The sequence below is a fragment of the Leopardus geoffroyi genome, chromosome B1, assembly GCF_018350155.1.
Source record: "Leopardus geoffroyi isolate Oge1 chromosome B1, O.geoffroyi_Oge1_pat1.0, whole genome shotgun sequence".
NCBI classification, from domain to species: domain Eukaryota; kingdom Metazoa; phylum Chordata; class Mammalia; order Carnivora; family Felidae; genus Leopardus; species Leopardus geoffroyi.
The window spans coordinates 13,988,250-14,013,102 of record NC_059327.1 but is presented as its reverse complement, the minus strand read 5'-3'; the positions used below and the strand labels follow the sequence as shown (position 1 = coordinate 14,013,102).

The 24,853-nt window shown below is 45.3% G+C and overlaps 1 protein-coding gene across 5 annotated transcripts in view; it reads right to left on the bottom strand.

Moving 5' to 3' along the window:
* Positions 1 to 24,853, bottom strand: part of WWC2 (WW and C2 domain containing 2) — a 208,383-nt gene that overhangs the window by 90,500 nt on the left and 93,030 nt on the right. For 4 of the 5 annotated variants that reach the window (XM_045452603.1, XM_045452621.1, XM_045452614.1 and 1 more), the window contains exons 2-4: positions 16,639 to 16,748; positions 5,061 to 5,264; positions 4,174 to 4,250 (exon numbers count right to left, since the gene is read on the bottom strand). In XM_045452603.1, coding sequence (XP_045308559.1) covers positions 4,174 to 4,250; positions 5,061 to 5,264; positions 16,639 to 16,748 — 391 coding nt within the window. Of the gene's footprint in view, positions 1 to 4,173; positions 4,251 to 4,366; positions 4,400 to 5,060; positions 5,265 to 16,638; positions 16,749 to 24,853 lie in introns of those variants that run through there. The other variant, XM_045452628.1, reaches the window with a different exon arrangement.

Here is a 24,853-nt window from a genome sequence, read left to right as displayed (position 1 = left end):
CAGATTTCTGTATACTGATTTTGTATCCTGCAACCTTACTGAATTCATTTATCAGTTCTGGTAGTTTCTTGGTGGACTCTTTGGCATTTCCTATATGTAGTATTATGTCATCTGCAAATGGTGAAAGTTCTACTTCTTTCTTCCTTACCAGTTTGGATGGCTTCTATTTCTCTTTGTGGTCTGACTGCTGTGGCTAGGACTTCCAGTACTATGTTGAATAAGAGTCTGTTTAAGAAAGGACATCCTTGTTTTGTTCCTGACCTTAGGGGGAAAGCTCTCAGTTTTTCACCACTAAGTCCAATGTTAGCTGTGGGTTTTCCCTATCTGGCCTTTATTGTGTTGAGGTATGTTTCCTCTAACCTACTTCGTTGAGGGTTTTTACCATGAATGTATGTTATGGAGTATAAGTTTTTTAAAATGCCAGCTGAATTTAAAGTATTAGCTTGTACGAGATATTCCATTCTCTATCCCAAGAAGGCTATGGTCTAAGTATCTATTATGAATAAAGTAAATAGTATTTTTTCCCAGTTTCCTGAGAAATAGCTGACTTCCCTGTAGAAATAATACATTCTGCAGTAAAAAGTTTTTACATTCCTCTTCCCAAGAAAGATTTTCTCGTACCATTAAATGACACCTCTAAAACTCATGAGTATATTAATAAAAAGCATGAACTTACTTATTTCACCATTTCAATAATGAGGACTACGATGTCAAGAAGTACTATTATCCCTTGACCAAGGGGGAAAAGAAAACCCAATTATCACCAATACCTACGACCTAAAACAGATGTTTTAGATAGATGTTCCTAAGCACCTGGCTCCCCAATACTTGACCAACTAGCTCCAATTCAGTAAAACAAGCGCACGACATCTACTTACACCATTACATCAAGATAATGAAGCATGAAGCTAGTGTTTGGCTCTGCCTGAACAACTGTTGGTGACCAAAAATGCAGGCAGGTACTTGAGACCCCAAAGCAAGGAAGAGTCAGTTCATTCATGAGTTATTATTTCTGTGGCATCAGCTTGTGACAGGGACTAACAGACACAGGGATTTCTAAAGGGGAGGCAAGCCCAGAAGGGCCAAGTTACCAACATCTATGAGACTCTGCCAAGTCGCCCGTCCACTTCCGGATGGCGGGGGCATTCCAAAAAGGCTACCTGGCCAAAATGTGCACAAACAGCAGAGCGAGAGCACCATCTGTTTCACAGTGTTCAGACCATGACAGTAGCAGCATAGACCACAAGGGCCAATTTGCTGTGGGAGTGCTTATAAAAAGGCATTTACACTGACAGGAAGTGTTAAACTATTCACGAACGACAAAGACGAAGACAGTCATTTCTGATCTCCCACATTCCAGCTGGTTATTAATGTCTTACACCCTCTTCTGGAGGGAAGCGCTTTCTTGAGGCGGGCATTCCCTTAGAGCTCATTTTTGTGGCCTCACAGTGATGAAATATATATATGAAATACAGACTGCTGATAGTAAGAGTACATCAAACCTGGGGCAAGACAAGCTTTATCTAAGAGGGCCAGCTGCATTAGGAGACAGGTCTGGGGAATGTGACCACTTGGGGTCTCCTGGGATCCCCCAATTCCAATGGGGCTTCATTTCCTTCTAAATGGTTTATGTGGATGAGATATCCTACATGCGTTTGCTTTTAAATCTTTTCTTTGGTTTACATCTTTCCTAAAAGGAAAAAATGGAACACTATTCCTCGCGTAATATTCCATTTACAACGTGTTTTACAAAGATAAGAACTGTGAAAAACTGTTAAAATTTCAAAGGGCAATCATAAGTGATAATTTCCTGAGAAGTGCATAGCTCAAGTGAGTGCTGAAGTTTACTAAGAGTAAATTGGACAAAATCTCCTCATTTCCATTTTTTAGGTAAGGTATCTAGCCACGCAGATCACAGAAATGTGTAGACACAGGACTGAGGTACAACAACAAGGCATCTGACCAGCCATCGCATGATGTTCTCAAGAAACGTACAGAGGAATATGGTGGGCTGACGGAGTAAAGGGTCAGTGATACACTGGACGGATGTTTATGGTAGAATGACAGAACACTTCTATTAACGATTTCATAAATTAAACCAAGAAATCCAAACTGAAGGGAGATACAGCTTCTAAGAATACAAACTGTTTTCACACTCTTCCTCTGAGAACAAATAGAAAAGTTGTGAGAAAAAACAAAACAAAACATCTACATGAAGACACTGGAGAACTACCAAGGCAGCAGGAACTTGTGCTAAAGACTCAAAAGGTAAGGAAAGCTCATAGTCAGGATCCAGACTAGGCGATGTTTTTCCTTTTGAAGCATTTGTGTGTACAACAGAGAGGCTGAAAAGGTGGGAGAAGACAGCGACTGAAGCCACAAGTACAGAGCTATTATCGGTCCCATAGAGGTGACAGGTTCAGGGGAGAGATTTGGAGTTTGACCTCAGTCGAGCAGAAGGAGCCCTCATAAACGTTCTCAAATTTCAGTTGGGATTTTGAAGAGCTCTGCCCTAAGAGAAAGGGTAGACGGGAAATAGACCCGCTCTTAGAAGAAGAATGAAGCCCAGATTTCAGATAGCTTGACCCGAGACGGATTTATAATTACCGGCCCCTGGTCTAACTGCCCATGAGAAGCAAAACTGAATCCTCACTGAAGGATGACAAGATCATCCCAAAGTTCAAATTATCCTTATACTTCTTCATTCATAATACACGGCTCTTAATAAAAAGTAAGCAGCGATACGAAGCTTGCCCAAATAGTGACCAAAAGTCATGAGAAACAAACAGACCACATTGAAGAATCCAACATATAGGAAATCTAGACATTGTATTAATAAAGATGTGGAGCTTAAAAGCAATGGATTATTTTGTTCAAAAACCTACATATCAGTGTGCAGAATGTGGGCAAGTAACTAGAAATAAAAAATACTCCAATAGAAATTTTAGAACTGAAAAAGGCACAGTGGAGAATTAAGCTGAAATCAGAAAAAAAAAAAAAAAAAAAAAAAAAGGTAAGAAAATCCTCAACTGTTTAAAAATTAATACCCTTATATGAGAAATCATAAAGAGTTAGAAAATATTTTGAACTGATAATAAAAATACAAAGTTCAAAACCTGGGGGATGAATGCAAAAGCTATGTGTAAAAAGTAGTTTAAACCTTAAGGGCAGGTATCAGGAAATTAGAAGGCCCGAAGCCCTTTGCCAGCAAGTGCTAACGTTGAAGCATGTGTGTTTTCCAACATGGCAAGTCCTCTCCGAGTTTCACAACAAATGAAAACGTGTACTTACGTGCACCAAAAGATATGCATCACAGAAAGGTATTTTTTTTAATTACCGGAAATCGGAATAAACGCTAACGTACACCGGTAGTTAGACGAGATACAGAAATCAGGGTGTGCAGACAAAAGTGGGATGCTTTAACGCAGTAAAGGCTAACGTGGATGAATCTCGAAATGTTCCTTCAAGGGAAGCCATTCATGATACGTACGGTAACATTCCCGTTTTACAAAATCCAAAGCGAGCAAGCAAAAAATTCCCCTACCACGTTGAGGCGGCCAGTGTTACCTTTCGGGAGAAGGACAGCGTCGGTGCAGGGACGCAGTGGGGGCTTCTGGAGTCATGATAATAATCTACTTCGTGACCTACGTCCTGGTTGCATGAATGCAGTTACTTGACGAACGGTCTTTCAGACTCCAAACATCAAGGATACACAAGGTCTGGCCTTAGCAGCAGTTCGGTCAAAAAGATTTAAGGTAAAGATCAGGAAACAAAGCATGAGGCAGTGTGAGGAACAAGTGAAGTGTGACCGAGAGAAGGGATGATGTGGGAACACGATTTGTGGGCACCTGTAAGTATCAAATTTTGATTTAATATACTAAATATTCTAAGTCTATTGTAACGTCACATTAGTGTACATTAAATAAGTACATTCAACATACTGGGTGCGTATAATACACGTAACACGATGCAGATAATAACAATCGCCGAGTAACGGAACACACGGTCTCTCCAACAAGGACAGTCTCGGGCACTGAACGTGGTAACAAAGGCAGAATGGCCAGCTTCCAGGAAAAGTGGAGGACGTTCCCGCCAGATCACTAAAGCCCTCTCCGTCACCCTCAGATTCGATGCCTATGTTAAACATAGAACCATGATAAAGAAAAACCTTACCCTTAATCGCGTAGTGGAGATCTCCGCTTTTAAAATATCGGGATCGTACTTAGTGCTGGATGAAGATCCTGAGAATACTTTTCAAAGAGAAAAAAGAAAAAAAAAAAGAACTTTTACCAGTTGTAGAACTAGCTCTCAGCTTGGAATTTACAAACTCTAAAAACGAGATTTACATGCTTTTGTGGATACTTACTTTATAACTCCTTTATTGTCATTCATCAGACACCTAAATATAAAAAGTAGTCTTCAAACCTTTATACTTTTTTTTTTAAAAAAACTCAAGAAAGAGGAATGCCTTAAAGACCATGGAGCCTACTGGTTTCTGGATTTCACACCTATGTACGAACTCTCAGAGGACCTTCCTGTGCACACGATTTGTCAGAGCTGTGCGTTACCCAGAAACCGGTAATTTAAGCAGAGCTTCTGAGCCGCTCACATCAAAACTGCTTCTTTAAACAAACCAGCTCCAGGCGATCCATTTCTGAGATGTAAGCGGGTGATCGACAGAAAACTTCATTCCAGCCAACAGTTTTAGCTCCTCCCGCTAAAATATTGTACAAGAGCAGCAAAGGGGGCCGAATTATTTGCCTTGACCCGCAGAGGTAAACATTAACTCATAAATAAACAAAAGGCAATCAGGCAGAGGAGTGAAAACCACCAGGGATTGATGATCCACAAATGAGGGAGGGACTGCTGCCTGGACGGAGGGGAGGCGCCTTGCTGAGAAGTCTGCGGGGTACCCTCGCCCTCTCTCCTGGTTTCCGGGGACTTTTTCTACCTAGGAAGGGACAGGCCTCAACAGGCAACTCCAGCGAAACGCAGGTGGCCTTCTCTTAGCTACACTTTGGTCCCCATTCTCACAGTCTGAACAGCCACACTGCACTTACAGCTTGTGTGAGAACTTGACTTCTCCTTATAGGCGTCATTTAATCGTACATATTCATCGAGGGCCAGGGCCAGTCTTTGCTCCTTCACGTGGTACAGCTCCTTCTGTGTCCTGAGAGCATCCTGGGCCACCGAGAGATAGTCCTTGAGCATCTTCTCCTGTTCCCCCCTCCACTGTTTCCGTGGATCTTCAATCTGTGTGGTTTCTGAAAATATACCAGGTGGGTTATTGTTTAGAATTTAATGATTTTTTTTTTGGATTATTTAAGCTTTAAAAAAAAAAAAAACTTACCAGCTTTAAGTCTTATATACGCTAGGCAGTTTGTTGGTTATTTGTGAAGGGACTTCTCCAGAAATCTGATACAAGTTTTATTTATCCCCATGGCTCCCCACAGTCCACTCCCTTTCAGATCGTTAACACTTTATCCTCACTGGGAAGCCATCCTACACCAAGTTGCCAAAGTCGGCTTCCTTAGCTGGGGTCCCGCCATTCCTCTCAAGAATTCTCTGGCTCCCCAACACCCACAGAATAAAAGCCAAGCTATTTATGCCAGCATTCAAGGCCCTGTGTGATCTGAACCCAATCTGCTTCCCACGGTGCATGTTTCCATTTACTTAATCCGGGACGCCATCTTGCCCTCTACATCAGCGCTACTCAGAGTCTCTGCGGGCAGACTACACGGGTCCACGAACTCTCTTATACGTCCACTGCAAAAAGTAGAGAAGTCACGAGGAAACATTTTGAAATCTTCAAAGCAATTGTATATAGTTATTGTATAGTGATGACTCTAATAATATTGGGGCTTGCATTTTCTACTTTTTTTCCCCTTTTTCAAGGAATTCATTTTTACTGTACTTTACAAAAATATCTGTCATTCCACAGTGGGTTTGACATTTAAAAACAAGCCCAACACAGAAGCCAAAAAGCCAAACCAAAGCCTGGTCCTGGTTGAAGAACACTCTACGGCCCGGTTCTTGGTTCTGCAGTCTTGGATACTAGAATCGCCCAGAGAGCTCTTACAAAAAGAAAATCTCAGCCCATTAGAGTTTCTGTGGGTAGAACCCAAGCAATGGCGGGTTTCAAAGCTCCACAAGAGATTCCAACGAACCCCTCTGCAATGGCCCACACACTGCCTTCTCCACGAAATTATCCAAACGATCCAATCTCGAGCTTGCCCAAACTTGCCCGCCCTGCCTCGCCCATTCCTCCCCACGGAAACCACAAAGAAGGCTCTGGCCAGCGCTCTCTCCTTCGCTCCTCCTGCCTCCTGACCGAACCAGGGGCTTCCCCCTGTGGCCCTGCAAGCATGGACAGGGGGACTGTGGTACAACTTCCTTCCATGGCACCGACCTCCCTGTGCTGACAGGCAGTCACCTCTAGGAATTCAATCAGTTACCGCCAAAACAGGTGTGTCAAAACGGGTCTGCCGCTGTATGAATACGAGAACCTGTTCCTGACCAATTAGGACAGGAAAATTAATTTGTTAATTTGCTGGAATGTTCCACGACACGTGCTGTTTAAGATGTTTTGCGTGTGAAGCCCAATCTTCCGGTACCCCAACTCAGTATTACTGGTTGGCCCCGGAGGCTGCAGTAAGTCAAAACCCAGACAGTGACAGGAGGGGATCTGACGTGGACCACGAGAACCTCTAGGGGCCAGGCTGGTTCTGGAAACGTCTAACTAATGTGGTGTCTGGGGATAAGGGATAACACTAAACTGGAGTGGTTCAGCTGTGAACCCTGGGTCCCCTTAGGGCTTAGAGAGGCTTTGGATGATTTACAAGATGGCCTGAGTTAGCCAGACACATCGCAGCCACTGACTCGGGCCTAGAATCTTTGCTTCACGATCACTGGTACAAAAAGTGGAGCGTCCTCTAAAGTAGTATTTTGAACTCTCATTTTGCTTTAAAGTTTCGTTTGGTTTATTTATTTTGAGAAAGAGAAAGAGGAGTGCAAGCAGGGGTGGGGCCGAGAGACAAGGAGAGACAGAGAATCTCAAGCAGGCTCTGCACTGCCAGCATGGAGCCTCGATGTGGGGCTCCATACTGGAACCGTGAGATCGTGACCTGGGCCGAATCCAAGAGTTGGATGCTTAACCGATTGAGCCACCCAGGCGTCCCCTGAGCTCTAATTTTTAAAGACGTAAATATTCCAACAGGCCAAAGAGGCATATTTCACGTAATTATGAGAAAAAAACCATGCTGGAGTCAATGTCTAAAGAGACGTAGGAGGGGACAGTCCCGGTTGGACAGCCCCTCCAGCCAAGAATCCTCAAGGACATCATCACGGTGGGGCAGCCCAGCCACCTTGGAGAATAAGGAGAACGGGCAGCTGTCAGCTAATTAAGAGCCTAAACTTCTCTTTTTTCTTTTTTTTTTTTTTTACACTTATTTATTTTTGAGAGACAGAGAGAGACAGAGCCCAAGTGGGGAAAGGGCAGAGAGAGAGGGAGACACAGAATCCGAAACAGGCTCCAGGTTCTGAGCTGTCAGCACAGAGCCCGACGCGGGGCTCGAACTCACAAACCGTGAGATCATGACCTGAGCTGAAGTCGGAGGCTTAACTGACTGAGCCACCCAGGCGCCCCAAGAGCCTAAACCTCTCAATTGACGATATTCATTACAATCAGGTCTCCGGCTCTCCAAGCATTTCCGACATGTAAACGCCATCTGACTCAAAGTCCAGAACTCATCCTCTAACGAATGGGAATTTATGGTCTTAGAAAAGTTTTCCCCATTGTGGATGACCTGTAATAATCCTCACCTCCTCATATTCCTGCCCCTTGAATACGGGCTAGACCTAGTAATCTGCTTCTAATGAGTACGACAGGGATGGCACTTGGGACTAGATTACAAAAGGCCGTGCGGGCCACCTTGTGCGTGCCCTCCCTCCCTGGCTCTTGGCTTTCCTTCCGTGGTGAAGCCAACCGCCATGTTGTAAGCTGTGCTATGGAGAGACCCACGTGACAAGAAATGAGGGGAGCCAATGGCCCACAGCCAACAAGGACCTGAATCCTGACAACCACCACGTGAGTGAGCGTGGGGGCGGATCCTCCCCAGCAAACCTGGCTGACACCCTGAGGACAGACAGCCTGTGACGCAGCGAGCCACAGGATCCCGCGAAGCCTTGCCTGGACTCATCACCCACTGGAACCATGAGGTAATAAATGTATTGTGAGCCACTGGGTTTGGGGGTGATGTGTCCCAGTGAGATATATAACTAATAAACTACACAACTAAAGGGATGATACAAAAACAAAGTGCAGGTGAACAACTTGAGATATTCGTAAGTTGTAATAGTTACAGGAAGATATGTACCCCGAGTTCTCCCTCAGTATCTTCAGAGGTTTCGTCTACTCGTATTTTCTCTACGTTTTGGGGAACTGGTGTAGTTTCAATAAAATACCTGTCGATGCCTAAATTGCCACAAAACACTGAAAGTAACGTTGACATTTAAATGAATAAAGTGCAAGAATAATAATAACAATAATAATAATAACAATAATAATAAACGAGCATTTATTTGGACAGATCAGCAGAAACACTCTAGTAGGCTGGTTTAAATACTATATGCTACAAGAGCTGCAGCGGGAACATTTACATTTCTGAAATGCCGTACAAATCAAATATGAGCTACAAAGAGGGTTCCCGAAGGCACCTCCGAAGGCTTCATAAAGCAGGATCGTGCTTCATCTCCACTGGTTGTATTTGCTGAACGGACTGTGAAGAATTTTTATTAAATGTAAATACTAAAAAAGTGCATTATAAAAATGTGGTATGTTAGTGTTAAGACCTGGTGACGCTGGGAAGTCACTGTGTCAGAATGCTGTATAACTTGCATGATGTCTGCGAAAACGTCACGTGCCTCGAGGGAATGGACATGGCGTCAGTTTTAGATGTGGGACTTTACAGACGGAGAACACGGTTGTGAGTTCTAAGAGCTTTCCCATGGAAGATCACATCAGATTCTTGAAAGGAACGTGATTTCTGTCTATCACGCCTATTTCTGTCCTTTCTGTCGTGCTCGGGAAGAATGGATGAAACAAACATGAGTAGCTTTCCTTGTCTTCCTTTCTAGAAAATATCCGCTATGCTTATTATCTGTTGTTACTTCTGCAGACAAGTGCCGACCATCTGCTACACACAACAGGGAAACAAGATGTTCAGGCATGAGTCCCTCCTTCCAAGAACTTACAAAATACAGAAAAACTTCTGACACATGAATTAAACACACACACACACACACACACACACACACGCACGTCTGTGCAGTAAAAAGCGATAAAAGCCTTGAGAGGAGAATGCGGTGCCACGGCCGTTTAGAGATACAGGGTTTTCTCTGGTTGAAAAGGAACGTTCCATGCAACAGGCAGTGACGGAACCGGGTTTTGGAAGGTTTCAGACAATGGCCCCTCAGGACTTGGCCCCTGTTGACTTTTCCAGTCACCTCCCTAGACCCCCACAAAGACACACACCAGCCTTCAGCTGCTCTGAATTTCTTTCTTTCATCAAGCCCTGCTTTCTGTGGCCTCTCTAGACTTCGGCTTTAACTTGTGGTCTCTCTTCTTCCGGGAAGGTATCCTTCTCCCAACCCCCAAACCCTACCCCAGCCCCTCTTCCCCCAGGCCCGGTTCACTCAGTCATTCTTTGGGTATCAGCTCAAAGCACTGTCTCTAGCAGCCTCAGCGACACCCTTCAGGACATCCGAAACAGGGCACTTTTACGTGTCCTCCTTTGTTCTGCTGGCCCGATGGGTGGTTCTTTCCACGTGCTACTGTATTTTCTCATTTCTTCCCCCATACTCCAAGAGCCTGTGGTTTCTTGAATACCAGGTTAATAAACATGAGACTCCATCTGTAAGCGATGGCGTACCACAAAGGTTCTAAGCAAGGCCGGGAAAGGATCTCGGCTGTATGTGAGGAAGAACGTCTGACAGAAATGTGAGGTCCTATCATCTCTGCGCAACTCAGCACTAACTCTACAGAAGAGTCTGTATAATTGTGCAAGTTTTTTTGATAAAAGATTATATGGTAAGTGAAAAGAGCTTATAAAACCGTATGCATACTACTCCCATTTGTGATATAAAATTATATTTAAAATTCCGTGTGTCTGTTTGTAGTAATATGAAGTCTGGAAGGATACACACGAAGAGACTTAGAATACTCAGTTCTCTTTGGGTGGTGTGAATATGGACAATACTTTTCTTCCTTTGATTTACCTGTATTTTCTATTTTTCTCCTATGCACGTGCATTACTTTTACGCAATTTGTTTTTTTAAAAAAAGAGACAGAAAGCAAAGGCAAAGGTAACGAGGGTCTGAATTAGGAAAATGACAGTGGAAAAGAGGTTAGAGGAGCAAATGTGGTATTACATAACAGATAAAAGTTCTGTAAGAACTGACAAAACGATTCTACATTTTTCAAGTTAATAATCATGAAGACTGTAATGTATCAAAAAATAGTGAAGTCAAAGGGAAAATAGAAGAATCCCATTTTGTACTTGTTTGTTTGCAAGTTTTGATGACAACAGACGCAGCAGTGTCCTATAAATGAAATGTCTGACAAAATATTACGACGCTCGAAGCCACAAATAAAGACGGAAGAGTCGTTCACACGGGAAGGGCAAAGAACAATAGTCCGGCAGATAAATGACAGCACGCTGGGGAAGGAGGGTGAGGTCACATCTTCGGGGAGTGACAAGATACAGGGACTCTCAATACATGGCAAATGAGGGGCGAGGGGGAACAGTCTGCAGGAAGGAAGGCTACAGGTTCAGGAGGAAAGGCACGGTCATCTACGCCAACCCTACATCTGGGTGGAAGGAAAGGACCGCTGCGACTGAGAATAGATCCCGGAAGTGAAATATGTGGATTATTACAGATCAGTGATACTGACAACTGTTAGTTACTCTCACTAAAAACGAGTATCATTACCACTGAAATTTGTTTTACTCGCATGTTGTAAGTATCTAGAACGTTTCCTTATAAAATATCCTAACGGTTTCCCCTCCTAGGGAAACAAAGGATAAAATAAGACACAGATGAAACAGGAGGGTCCCAAATTTATTTCCCTCCTCCTAAAGGAAACAGCTCCACATAAAATATCGCCAACACTTGAGGAATTCTCATCAAATTTAAACACGACAGGTGTTGCTTCGCAACTAATCCAGAGCAGTTTGGCTCAGCTAATACGGGGTAAGCGCACGCTGTCCGGTCTCTCCTACTGACTACAGCTAAAAACCGAGGACAGCAGAACAAAACAACAAGAACAACAGCGACAATGTCCGGAAAACAATCAAAGCAAGACTCGGCACAGTAAGTAAGAGCAAGGAGGATCGTGGAAGGGAACTGGAACTCGCAGAAGCATCACATGGCAGTGAGTCCTATCTTGTTGTTTTACACATCCCTCACCTCTGGTGCTTCCCATACCCCCAGGTACTGCAAATGGGTGCAGCCCGACCCCGCTCTGTCTTGCCGGAGGACCGGCAGGGAGAGGGGGTGCCGAAGGGCGCGTCTCCCACGACCATCCGGAGAAGCCCGGGAAAACGGGCTGAACCCCGTGGCGGCCAACGGTGGTGGCGTGGTCCCCCCTGCGCCAGCTCGTCTCCTGTCCGCTCTGTCCTGAGGAGCGGCCGGCAGCGTGTGGCGAGGCTAAAGCCACAGAGTACCTGCTAGAATGCCCAGACGAGAGGCTCCACAGAGCCAGAGGGCATGGGGCAAGATGGCAGAGAGGAGAGTTGGGAGAGTGTCTAGGTCGGCCCTTTTTAAATTCGGTTATTTGCTTCTTAGTGTGGGTTTCCAGGAGTTCTGTGTCTGGCCTGGATATGGCTTCTCTGTCAGATGAAGGCACGAATATTCATCCATGATACCGTGTGGATGAATCCGATTCCTTAGAAATATGCTGAGTGAAAGATTCCATTCACGGAATCAAATGTACTCAGCGTACGTGAAGTTCTAGAACACGCAAAACTAACCCATCCTGATAGAAGTCAGGACGATCCGTAGCAGTGGGGAGGGGGGTGATTGGAAGGAACAGGAAAGAACTTAGGGGGGTGATCCGCATCTCGACCGGAGCGGCCGTGGCAAAAGATGTATACATTTGCCACAATTCACCCAGGTGCACTTAAGAGCTGTCTATTTTCTATCAATGAGACCTCCATCATCAGAAGAAAGACAAAAACATTAAGGCACAACTCTAAAGCTACTAAAAAGTGATTTATTTCCGCTTCTAGTGATAATATCACAACCTGATAAACCGTATTTCATAATTACCTTTCCATTAGTTACCAATGTCCCCCACCAATATCCATAACCCCCACTCCACACAAACCCACGAAAAGGTGGATTCTATCATAAAACACTTAAGGCCTAAAATACTTTTATTGTCAAGGTCAAATCTTTTACTTCTAGATACTTAACAGTGTTACACAGAAATAGTATTAAACAGCCAAACAGTTTTCATTTCTTTTTTTTTTTTTTTTTGTAAATAAAGAGAAAATAATGCTGAAACTATACAATGTCAAGACACAACATATGTGTGGACCAGCTGTTATGAGAAGATAATACCATTTGTTCCCTAAACTACTTCACAAGACTGTCTTTAAGATTAATGAGATAATGGACCAGATCCTTTTTAGTGGGAAAACTACTTGCTGTGGGTAATTTGGGCACTTTAGGGCACAGTGAGTCCATCAGGCCACTGGGATACGATTATCGCACTAAAGCAGAATGGTAAATTAAAAAACCTACATTGTAATAATTGAGTTTTTAAATATCCACAGTGGTGCTTTCTGAAGCATAACATACACTTGAAATGAACTTGAGTTTCTTCAAAAACAAACAGAAAACTTTTAGCGTGTGAGTTAAACAACGAGCTCTTCCGTCCTTCTAACATTTAAGAGTTTATCCTTCTACTAGGCACCCAAGGTTAAAGAAATGAAGATACAGGCACTGTCCACAAGAAGCTCACAACTTGGTGAGGAGAACACACAAATCAATAAGTTAAAGGCCGTTTGCCACGTGCTTTCCAAAAATCCCTAGGTACCTGGCACTGTAGACATACCCGGACCGGGCACCCCATCAGAGGGGGGGCGGTGGGCACCTGCAAGGAGGGCTGGTGCCGGAGAAGGTCTGTGGGAAGCAGGGAGGTCTGGGCAGAGGGGTCGAGAAGGATGTGGCCGAAAGGGAGAGCCGAGGGGCTGGGCCGAGAGCGCCCAGGGCTCGAGCCAATAGTTGCAAGGAAGCTCCCAGCACAGGTGCTATGTCCTCCGGTGTGGGGGCGGGGCAGAGGCAAGGAGGCAAGTGGAGGCCTGTGGGGGCAGCCAGGAAAGGGCCCCGTAGCAAGGAATCAAGTACGTGCATCTGGAACTCTGGACAAGGCTGAAGGGACAAACCTGGCAGCCGTCAGTCTCAGGAAGTAACTGAGGTCCTCACCCAAGGGGACCCGCAGGCTGCACACAGAAGCCCAGGGGCAGGTGACGAGGGACAGGCAAAGGAAACCGGGCAAGAGCAGCCAGGTATGTTAAAATAAATAAATAAATAAATCCCAGCAGAAGGTACTGTGAAATCCAAAGGAGTAAAGAGCAAGAGGAAATAACCCACAGTGACAAGGGACTCTGTCGGATGAAGAAAGACGAGACCCCGGTGTGGCCTGGATCAGGCCATTTGTGGGGTCTCAGGCGAGCTCAGCAAAGGCAGTTTCTGTGACACGACGGAGAACGAAGGCCGAGGTACCGTTCACGCAGGCCGTGGCTTTCGGGAAGCTTCGCCGAGAGGGGGAGAAAGAGTGGGCCACGGCCGGCGAGGGACTTGGGCTGAAAGACGGTTATGGGTATGAATGAGTGGGGTCGGGGGGAGCCGGCTGTTATTGGTTTCTTCTGGTAGTTTTGGTTTGGTTTCATTTTGAGAGTTTCCAGAGTTTAAATACGAAGACAACAGAACCACTAGGTAAAGAAGTGGAGGGAGGAATTTCTAAAACCAGAAAATGACGGATAAAGAAACGAAAGAGGGGAGGAAGATGGGATATAAAAGTTATTAAGAGGGCTCCTGGGGACGGGGGTGCAGGAGAACCTACCGAGACGGGGAGGACGCCCTACAGGTGGCCCGTGGGTAGCGAGAGGGAAGCCGAGGGCGTTCATCTCCTCGTTTGGTACCACGAGAGTTTAGTTTTGGCGAGTCAGGGCAGGTAGGCTTGTTTCTGCTTCCACAAATGTTCTTTAAAGAAGACAAGCTAAACTTGTGTCCGTATAAAGTAAGGACGCAAGTGGATTTAAATAGTTACGCATTCCAGATATCCCGCTGACCGTTTATTTGTCAGAATTTTACCAAAAGTAGTCCCTTCCGTCGTAACATTAAAATATTTGGGGGTGACTGGCTGGCTCCTTTGCTGGAGCACGCGACTCTTGATCTCGCGGTTGTGAGTTTGAGCCCCACGTTGGGTGTGGAGATGACTTAAAAAAATAAAATCTTTAAAAAAAAAATAACATTCAAATAGTTAGATGTCAGTCACTGATAAGCAATAGAACCCACTTACAATAATACAATCAAGGAAGGTTTGGGGCGCCTGGGTGGCTCAGTCAGTTAAGCGTCCGACTCTCAATGTCAGCTCAGGTCGTGATCTCACAGTTCATGAGTTTGAGCCCCACATTGGGCACGATAACAGCACGGAGCCTGCCTGGGATTCCTTCTCTCTCCCTCTCTCTCTGCCCCTTCCCCACTCGCTCTCTCGCAAAATAAATGAACATTTTTAAAGAAGAAAGAAGCGTTTACTGAAAGATACAAAAATGAAAGCTAACCTTAAAACCCACCATTATGAATTCTTCACGGACTCCGGGGCAACTTTCAGGGAAACATCTCTCTACCCAAAAGTCGCACTTCTCCTAATGACACAGAAAAGAGACAGCGGCAAAACCTGCAGAAACTGTCACCTGCACTGACACTGAACTAATGTGTGCATGAAAGCTGGTTCCCAGACTACACGCCCCAGATCACCGGCTGTCGGTGTTCACTGAAAAACCGGCTTCACTCTCCCGTGTCCTCGCTCCTTTCAATCCCTCCATCCCATCGACCTGTGTGAGGCTCAGACCAGTTTCCAGCCCTCAGGCCTATCCCGCGACAGGACTCCCTACGCCGCCTGCGGGCCCGACGCAGTGGAACCCACGCTCGCCTCGCCATACTTCCTAACTGCCCTCTCCTCTGGCTGCTTGGCGGCCACTGGGTTGTGGGGGAGCCTTCTCCCCACCGCTCTCGGTGGTCTCCGGGCAGAGCCCCTCCCCATGGTGTGGATTGCTGGAATGGGGACCTGCATCCCGACCGCCCTGCAATGGAGCCTCCCACCAGATCTCCTGGGGGCACCAGGCCTTCTCCCCCAGCTCGGCACACGCCCCCACCTTCAGCCTCTGCAGGCGTCGGGCAGGAGTGGAGCAGTTCTATCAGTTCTGGAACCCTTCCCCGTTGTCCTGGGAAGTATTGGCACAAGTAAAGAAAGATCGTGACAGGAAACCAGTGCCAGGATATTTTCTCCAATCCGATAGAAGTGCTGTAAGCCTATTCTGTATGTTTAACATACGGAGGTTTCTAAAAGAGAACTGTTATTAATACGGGCTTTTTGTGTCTCTTCAAGACTTCATCATACACCGACACAAGGGAGGCTGCAAGCCACCACTAATAACCGGGCATCAAATAAAATACTTCTGTTCTTTCAACTTTTTATTTATATGTTTGAGAGGGAGCGGGGGAGGGGCACAGAGACGGGGAGAGAATCCCAAGCAGGCTCCGCACTGTCAGCGCGGAGCCCGATGTGGGGCTTGAACTCACGAACCGCGAGATCATGACCTGAGCCAAAATCTAGCATCGGACACTTAACTGACTGAGCCACCCAGGTGCCCTAGATACTCTTCTATAATATTATTCCTAAAGATATTAAAAAAGAGTACTATATTATATAAATCTTTAGTGCAACAGACCTATGAGAAATAAGTTAACAGAGTATAAACCATGAGGTATTACTCAAAACCCAGAAAAATAAAAGGGTTAGTTTTTAAGCGAAATAAGCAAAGTGAGTATCAGTATTACACGTGTCCACCTGAAAAAATTTTTTATAGGGGTGGATAGAGAGCCAAACATAAACACACACACAGACATATAAAAAATACCCCGAGTATGTGTTTCAAAAAGTTGTTCATGTTGGGCCGTACGCACGCCCAACTCTGTCCGTGGCAAGGACGAGAAAAAGAGGAAACCCAGTCCGAGGGGCGGTGGCGACGGGACGAGGCAAATGGCTCACGGTCTCCACAGGCCTCTAGACCTGTGCTCGAGAAACTCCCCTCCTACCAGGTAGACACACACACGGACAGACAGGTTCGTTTCTCTGTCTCTGCCCCCATAAGCCCAATTCTATACGTGCCCCAGATTGCAAAACAGGCATATGTGTTAATGTTAGTCACTGACAAAGTGGGGTTTACAATAAAGAAGTTCACTTTGTAGAGGGTTGATGCTTTTGCATGATTCTAGGTGGGGGGGGGGGGGCGGGGGGGGGGAATCACTGTTCTGCTATGTTTACTGTTACCAAAACGGAAAACTTACTGTTGACGTGATCGATGTAGTAGACACCAATCTGTGGGTCAAACCCTGCTTCCCATCCCCACGGAAGTTCATCCCCAACACAATCGGCAAACGACAAGGGCTTCGTTAACCTACAACAAACCAGAATACACGTACAGGTGATTCTTTCTGTCAAACCACGTGTGTCAACATTTAGTTACCCTCCCCACAAGGGAAGACATGTCTAGGCCGCATTTCCCTGCTGTTCTTGATTGTATCTAGAGTTGGCACCGCTGTGTCTGGAATCTCAAAGGGGAAAAACAAGGATAAAATACAGAGACGAACATCCAGAAAAGAGCAGTAAGTCAAAACATCCTTTTCAAAGTTCACAGCTTCAGACTGGGCGGTAAATCCATACAAAAAATAAATACGGACTATTTTATTTTATTTTATTTTATTTTATTTTATTTTATTTTGAGAAAAAGAGAGTGAGTGCACACATGCACCTGCAAGCGAGCAGGGGAGGACAGAGGGAGAAGGAGAGAGAGAATCCGAAGCAGGCTCCAGGCCCAGGGCGACCGTGAGATCATGACCTGGGCCGACGTGAAGAGTCGGACGCTTAATTGACGGAGCCACCCAAGTGCCCCGAGTAAGACCATTCCAAGCTGACAGTAAGGACGCCTGGGCCCTAGGCTCTAGCTCTACGGCTAAATGCCTATCTCAGTACGAAGACGATTTTGTCTCAGGATTCAAATGCTGGCATCGTGGAAATCACCATACCAGTAACCCCAAGATAAGGCATGCATCAGCTTACGCTAACTTCAGATTTAGAGGCTCCTACCTAAATTAATGGAACACTTCCTTGGTTGTGAGGTCCGCTATGAGTTCTCCTTGATGGGAGAGACAAGTTTATTTCATTTTTGTAAGTATCTTCTACATAACAGTCACTCAACACGAATTTTAATGCAAGCAAACGCACAAGGTATTTACGTATCGATGTGATGTCACCTTTTGAAACTGCCTTACACTTTCTCTTTAAGCTTCAAAATGAATGGGGAAACTTACAGCTTCTTAAGCAGGTTTCAAACCTGATCGCGGGGTGATCTTTCTCTCTCACTTCCTTCATTTTTGATTCTGAGATTCTCCTTGGCTGTCGGCGCACCCATGGGCAGGCTAACTCTACAGACTAGTGAATGCCCCGTTCCTGGGTGGCCAACATGAGTTGACACACCTCCTGATTTATGTGCTAGCAACACCAGCACAATGCTTACACACAAAATCACCCGGAGTCCCTTTTATCCGCGCTCGCGAATATCAACCATGCCAGAGCTCAGCTGAAATGGAGCTCGTTTCCAGGACTTCATCGGTCATCAGAGTAACAAACTGTGTCGTCTGCACCCTTCAGAACGCCGCAGGAACAATATGAGAAGGAGGGAGACCCTTTCTTCCCAGGCCTGGCCTACAGGAGCCTCCTCCAAGGACATAAAATACCAACGGATGAAACGGAGGGAGTGCCTCCTTTCCTCTCAATGCTCCCATAGCATGAAACCTGCAACCGGACAGAGCTCCAGGGACACTGTTCTTTGAAACCAGGTCAGCTGGCCGAAGTCATAATGAGAACAACGAGCTGTGTCACTGACTCACTACGAGGCCACCTTACTGGGAGCCTCTATCTACCTCAGTTTCCTTCTCTTCCAAGTGGTGATCACACTCCCTTATCCTCTCCCTGCAATTTAACCGCCTCCTAAGATTGAGGTGAGATAAAAAAGGAATGAAATTAGGACACTGTCGAGGACATATGGTAAACGGTCAACAAAGGTTAGATTATCAATACCAGCACAACACGTGAGTTCTCTCATTCGTTCTTCAGAGGGACGGAGTCAGGCTCTGGTTCTCAAAGTATAGCCCTCACGACTAGCAGCATCAACGTACAGGCACCGGTCAGAAAGGACAAATTCCTGGGCCCTAGCAGAGGCCTAGAGAATCAGAAACTCTAGGGCGCAGCAATGCGTGTTTCATCGAACTCTCCAGGCAGTGATGGAAAATCTGGGAACCACTAGCTCAGGAGGTAAGAGCTTGAAATCTGGCACCAGAGACATGGGTCAAATTCCTTGTCTGCCACCTACTTGCTATACAACCTAGGGCAGGTTGTTAACCTTAAAAAACCCGTTTCTCAATCTTCTTTTCAAAGGTGGGTGGATTACGAAGTTTAAATGAGAACTGACTAGCATAATGCTTGACAAACGGTGAGCTTCAATATACATTAGACATTATACGTTAGTGAAGTGAGCCTCGGGCAACGTGCCCGAATATGGCAGCTCGCCATATTTCCTCTGCAAACCTGGAGTCAATCTGAACCCCATCGGAGTCAAAAAAAACTGTGCTCTTGGAGCTGTGCTTAAATTCCATCTCAGATCATAAACCGCCCAGGAAAAGTGACCAAGGAATTAGATACTGCATCAAAAAATCTCCATAACGGGGCGCCTGGGTGGCGCAGTCGGTTAAGCGTCCGACTTCAGCCAGGTCACGATCTCGCGGTCCGCGAGTTCGAGCCCCGCGTCGGGCTCTGGGCTGATGGCTCAGAGCCTGGAGCCTGTTTCCGATTCTGTGTCTCCCTCTCTCTCTGCCCCTCCCCCGTTCATGCTCTGTCTCTCTCTGTCCCCCCCAAAAAAAAATAAACGTTGAAAAAAAAAAAAATCTCCATACCATAGGAAGTGGCCTTGTCTTCACCCATTGTAAGACTGATCTCTGTCTACCTTGATAAAGTGGATTATTAGATAAAGCCTCTTGGCCAAGTGACCTTGCATATTATTCTGTTCTCTTTCCCTAACCCCTTTTATCAATGCCGTCTAAAACGCACACACATCCTAAAGAAATGAATAAGACACAGAAATGACAAAAGAGTGGTATTACACAAATTTTATCCTGGTACCAAATCAACATGTTTAAGCACGTGGGGGACAGGAATATATTTATCGCTCGAAGAATGAAAAGTCACAAAAGCTTCAGAACATGGGTTATGATTACAAGTTATGGTAATTTGACTACACTTGGAAATAATCCAGTTTCTCCTATTAATTGTTCGGTAGATAATAAGCATTTTATTAACTGTCACTGTTCTAAGACTAGAATTACACCTATAGGTACACATGTAATTATGAGCTCAGTTAAAAATTCAGACGTTTCCATCCTCGGGAATTTTAACATAAAAGTTATTTGCAGTGTGACTTCAAAAATCAATCAGATGCTTTATATTCTGTACCTGGATAGATAGCTAGCTTTTCTCCGCACTCTTATCAACAAGTAAAACCATCAAATACATATTTGTAAGTTTCAAAATTTTAGAATGTAATTCTTACCCGAATTACAAGATACAAATAGAATGACATTCTCAGATACCAAACAGAATTAAGCACTCAATTATGCTGTTATCCTGATAATGGGAACATATTACTATGACAGAGTAAGAAGTTAACACAAAACAAAAAGAAGTAACAGGTGCATTCCAAAATCAGAAACAATATGACTAAGAACAAACACAGTAAGCAGAAATGTTGATTAGTTTCCAAACTTCTTCGTCTTGTTTTGGACAAGGAATCTCTGAAACATTCAATCTTCCTCTGATGTTGAGGAAGTAAACATCGATGGAGTTTTGTGGTGGTTGTTGTTGTTGTTGGTTCCTCACAAAGGAGCAACATCATGCAAAAAGCCTGAAACTAACAAGAGTCTTTATGCTAAATTCCAGAGACTACGCTTTGCTTTAAAAACAGCCTTCTTCTGCACCGTGACTAAAGTGAAGAAAATGGCAATTTACTGCGGCACTATGCCAACGTTGACATATGCAACTTGAACTTCTCGTGGTATTTCCCCTCTTTGCGGGCATTATGTCATCCCCGTACATGAGCCGTCGGTTAGTATTTACTGTCCATCATGGATACCTGTCCTATGACATGAGATGCCACACAGACTGCATATTGACAATTATGTGGCGCTGAACACTGTGTGTGAGCAAAAGCACAAAACCAGAACGGAGTTTGTACTCACTGCACTAAAAGAAAAGGCACTGGACAGAGAAAACCATTCTCAGGTTAACAGAACTCTTGCCACAATTCAAGTCCCCCAAATGTATCGTTTGGCCTGAATGTTAATAAAGGTCTTAACAGTTATTTTTACTCCATAGCATCTGCTGTGGCCATTGCTGAGCTAAGTCAAAGCAGAGTTCGTATTGTGCGCGGTCTATGATCACTGCAGAATCTGTCCACACTAACACTGCTGAACTGCTCTGAAACAACAGGGAAGAAGTAAGGATGTGGTTCACGATTTGGATTTCGAAAGAAGGGCAACAGTTTTTCTAATTTTAATTTATAATGATGTTGATTAGGCCCCTCTGCTTCTATCACCGTGCTAGTCCGGGGAAGCAGCAAAGGGACAGGAAGAGGGGAATGACAGGAAGGCGTGAAGAGGGGCAGCAAGAAGCAAACAACTTTTTTTTTTTTTTAATCTTTATTTATTTATTTTGAGAGAGAGAAGCAGGGGAGGGGCAGAGAGTGAGAGAGGGAGAGGGAGAATCCCAAGCAGGCTCCACACTGCAGCACGGAGCCCAACACGGGGCTTGAATCCCTGAACCGTTAAGATCATAACCTGAGCCGCAGTCGAGAATTGGATGCTCAACTGACTGAGCCACCCAGGCGTCCCAAGCAAATGACTCTTAAGAGAAACTGGACAGACCAAGTCAGAAGAGGGTAAGAAGGTTAACTCTGTGTCTCTGTGGAAATTCACTAAGATTCTTCAAAAGGAGTCATGTTAGATAGGAGAACCACAGACAGGGACAGTGCTGAGCCCGGTACACCGGGTCAAGGAAGAGACTGGGGCTCCGTGATATCAATGGCTCGCCCAACGTCTCAAAGCTGGGAAGGCGTGTAACTGGGCAGCCCAACCAGCCCATTTCTTCAGACTGAGTTCCAGTACTCTTTGCCCCTGCCCGGGCTCCCAGACAGTCCTTCCCTGTGTCGGCCCAGGTTCTGGTCTTCCTGTAACTTTCACCCGCTGGTGCACGCTTTATCCCTTTGGTATCCCTTTGATCCCTTTGGTATCCCTTGGTACCAAAGAGTAGTAGTGTAATCCCTCTTCCATGTGATGGGCTTTCAACTATTTGAACACAACAGTCTTGTTTCCCAAACCTGCTCTCCTAGGACCCAAATGCCTGGTTCCCTTCACCGCGCTCATAATTCCTTCTCTTCTCAAAAGCCTGCCAATCGTCAGTCCGTAATCCACCCCATTCTCCCTGCTCTGCAATCACGTCCCATCAGTGATTATCAAGTATGGATCTCCCCTCTTAGAGTTCATTTTTTCCTCCCGGCAGCCTACAAACTTATCCAATCCCTCCACCCTAAAAAAGCCTTGCCTCAAATCTTCTGGCTCCTCTTTGACATTCACTTCCTAATCATTTATTCATTCCAACCTAGAGATCTGAAATCTGTGGAGGACTTTAGGAGGCCCTATCACCTCCCTTAGACCTAACCCCTTCTATAGCTGCTTCACGAATATACTACTGAAAGGCAGTATTTGTGGGTAATTCACCTTGGAAAAAACACACTGCTTATGCTGTTGGTTTGGGGACTCAGCTACATCATCTGCAAAAATGTCGAAGCTTAGAATATGCTATGTAAAAAGAAGCTGACTTTTACGTACAGTAATTACACTGAAGATATAAAACACTCCCTGTTTACCACGGACCACACACATGCGTCAATACACATGAATGTGCACGTTAAATCCTCATAAAACTCTGCAAAGTAGATACAAGTATTGTCGCATTTGAATAGCCTGTGTAGGGGACACCTGGGTGGCTCAACTTGGTTAAGCGTCTGACTTCAGCTCAGGTCGTGATCTCGCAGTTCGTGAGTTCGAGCCCCGCGTCAATCAGGCTCTGAGCTGTCAGCCCGGGAGCCTGCTTCTGATTCTGCGTCTCCCTCTCTCTCTCTCTCTCTGGCCCTCCCCCGCTCATGCTCTGTCTCACTCTCTCTCAAAAATAAGCATTAAAAAAAAAAAAAACTAGAAACAAAAAATGAATAGCCCGTATAGGAAAAAATTTTACTTACGATCCAGTAAGCACACGACTGGGTAACATACACCTCTTCTAGTCAACATCTGCCGTTTCCAGCCATCTGCTGTGCCATGCAGTATGTGGCCCTAACTGTTGTTTTCTAAAGCATGCATTCCTCTGTTCATATGCTATCTGCATGTGACTCTCCTCCAGCTTCTGGAAGAAGTGGCAAGGGAGGGACCCCTTTAAAAAGCTCTGGAGGGAGAGGAGAAGGGCCTGGACGCTGAAGCAGCATCGAGGGGCACAGGAACACCCTGCGGCCCTAGTCACCGCCCAAGGGGCTCCTGTAAGGAGGTAATGGTCGCGAGCTCCCCTACACGGGCCTTCACGCCAGCCACCTTCACCAGAGGCTCTGGAGGGAGTAGAAGGTAAAGTCCAATCACAGAGAGCAGGAAAGAGGCAGATCAAGGACACACAACTCTCACATTCTTTGAAGACTTGCCCAAAGATCGAAAGTAGCTTTTAAAAGATACTTATCTTTTTTACATGATGTGTAGACTCCATTGCAGTTTCCTTTTTTTTTTTTTTTCAGAGAGAGAGAGAGGAAAAGAGAGAGAAAAAGAGAGAGAGAGAGAGAATCCCAAGAAGGCTCCGTACTCTGCACTGAGCCGGATGTGGAGCCTCAGTCCCACAACCGTGAGATCGTGACCTGAGCTGAAATCGAGAGTCGGACACTTAACCAACTGACCCACTCTGGCGCCCCTGAATTGCAATTTCTACATACAACTATATGATTTATACACGCCATGCTGAAACAGGAGGTTATAAAATGGTTCGCCTGAATTGGTTATACTGTCTGCCTATTTTAACTGAAAAAAGTTGGTGCCTATAAGGTCAAAATCGTGGATTACATTTCCAACAGGAGCTCTTTAATGTAAGCTCAGACTGAACGTGTGGATTTACAGCAGTGACTCTCGAACCTACGTGTACATCCAACTCATCTGAAAGGCTTATTAAAACAGATTGCTGGGCCCACCCTCAGAGTTTCTGCCTCAGTAGCTGGGGAGCTGGGGTCTGGAAATCTGCGATTCTTACAAGTCCCCATGTGATGTGACACAGTGGTCCCTGGACCATACTTTGAGAACCACCAGTTAAACCACAAAATCACACCCCTAATCCACCCAGGTGATGGAGAAATGAAGACAAACTCCATTTAAAAATGAAGCTGGAGGGGAGCCTGGGTGGCTCAGTTGGTTAAGCCTCTGACTCTTGGTCTCAGCTCAGGTCATGATCTTCTGGCTCGTGAGTTCAAGCCCCACACCAGGCTGTGCGCTGACAGTGTGGAGCCTGCTTGAGATTTTCTCTCTCTCTCTCTCTCTCTCTCTCTCTCTCTCTCTCTCTCTCCCCCCTCCTCCTTCTCTCTGTCCCTCCCCCACTTGTTCTCTCTCTCTCTCAAAATAAATAAATAAAATTTTTAAAAATGTTTTATAAAGAAACTGAAACTGGAGGCAAAAGCCTGTGCTTCATAAATACCCGTATTACGAAAACTACGGAATTAATGGCTTAATAATTCTCAGATTAGGGCCACTTCATTTAATTTTAAGGAAGCATTTTTTTCCCTCAAGGAACATTGAAACAATTAAAAAAAATTTTTTTTTCAACGTTTATTTATTTTTGGGACAGAGAGAGACAGAGCATGAACGGGGGAGGGGCAGAGAGAGAGGGAGACACAGAATCGGAAACAGGCTCCAGGCTCTGAGCCATCAGCCCAGAGCCTGACGTGGGGCTCAAACTCACGGACCGCGAGATCGTGACCTGGCTGAAGTCGGACGCTTAACCGACTGCGCCACCCAGGCGCCCCTGAAACAATTTTAAAATAAGTTCTTTGAAAGCAGGCTTTCCTTTTTCTTTCATTTTCTCACCTGCATACAAAATAGTAACAAGTACTCAACGTCGGTAGTCGTCAGGAAAATGAAAATAAATAACATGATGAGGTACCAGTTCATCCCACCAGGATGGCTATAAGCAAGACAACAGCAGCAACACCCCCAACATAGAAAGTGCTGGCACGGAGGTGGAGAAAGGGGAACCCCGTACATCGTGGGCGGGCGGGTAAAATGGTGTAGCCTCTGCAGAAACGTCTGGCACTTTCTCAAAGAGTTCAACACGGAATTACTCTATGACCCCGCATTTCTGCTCCTGAGTGCACGC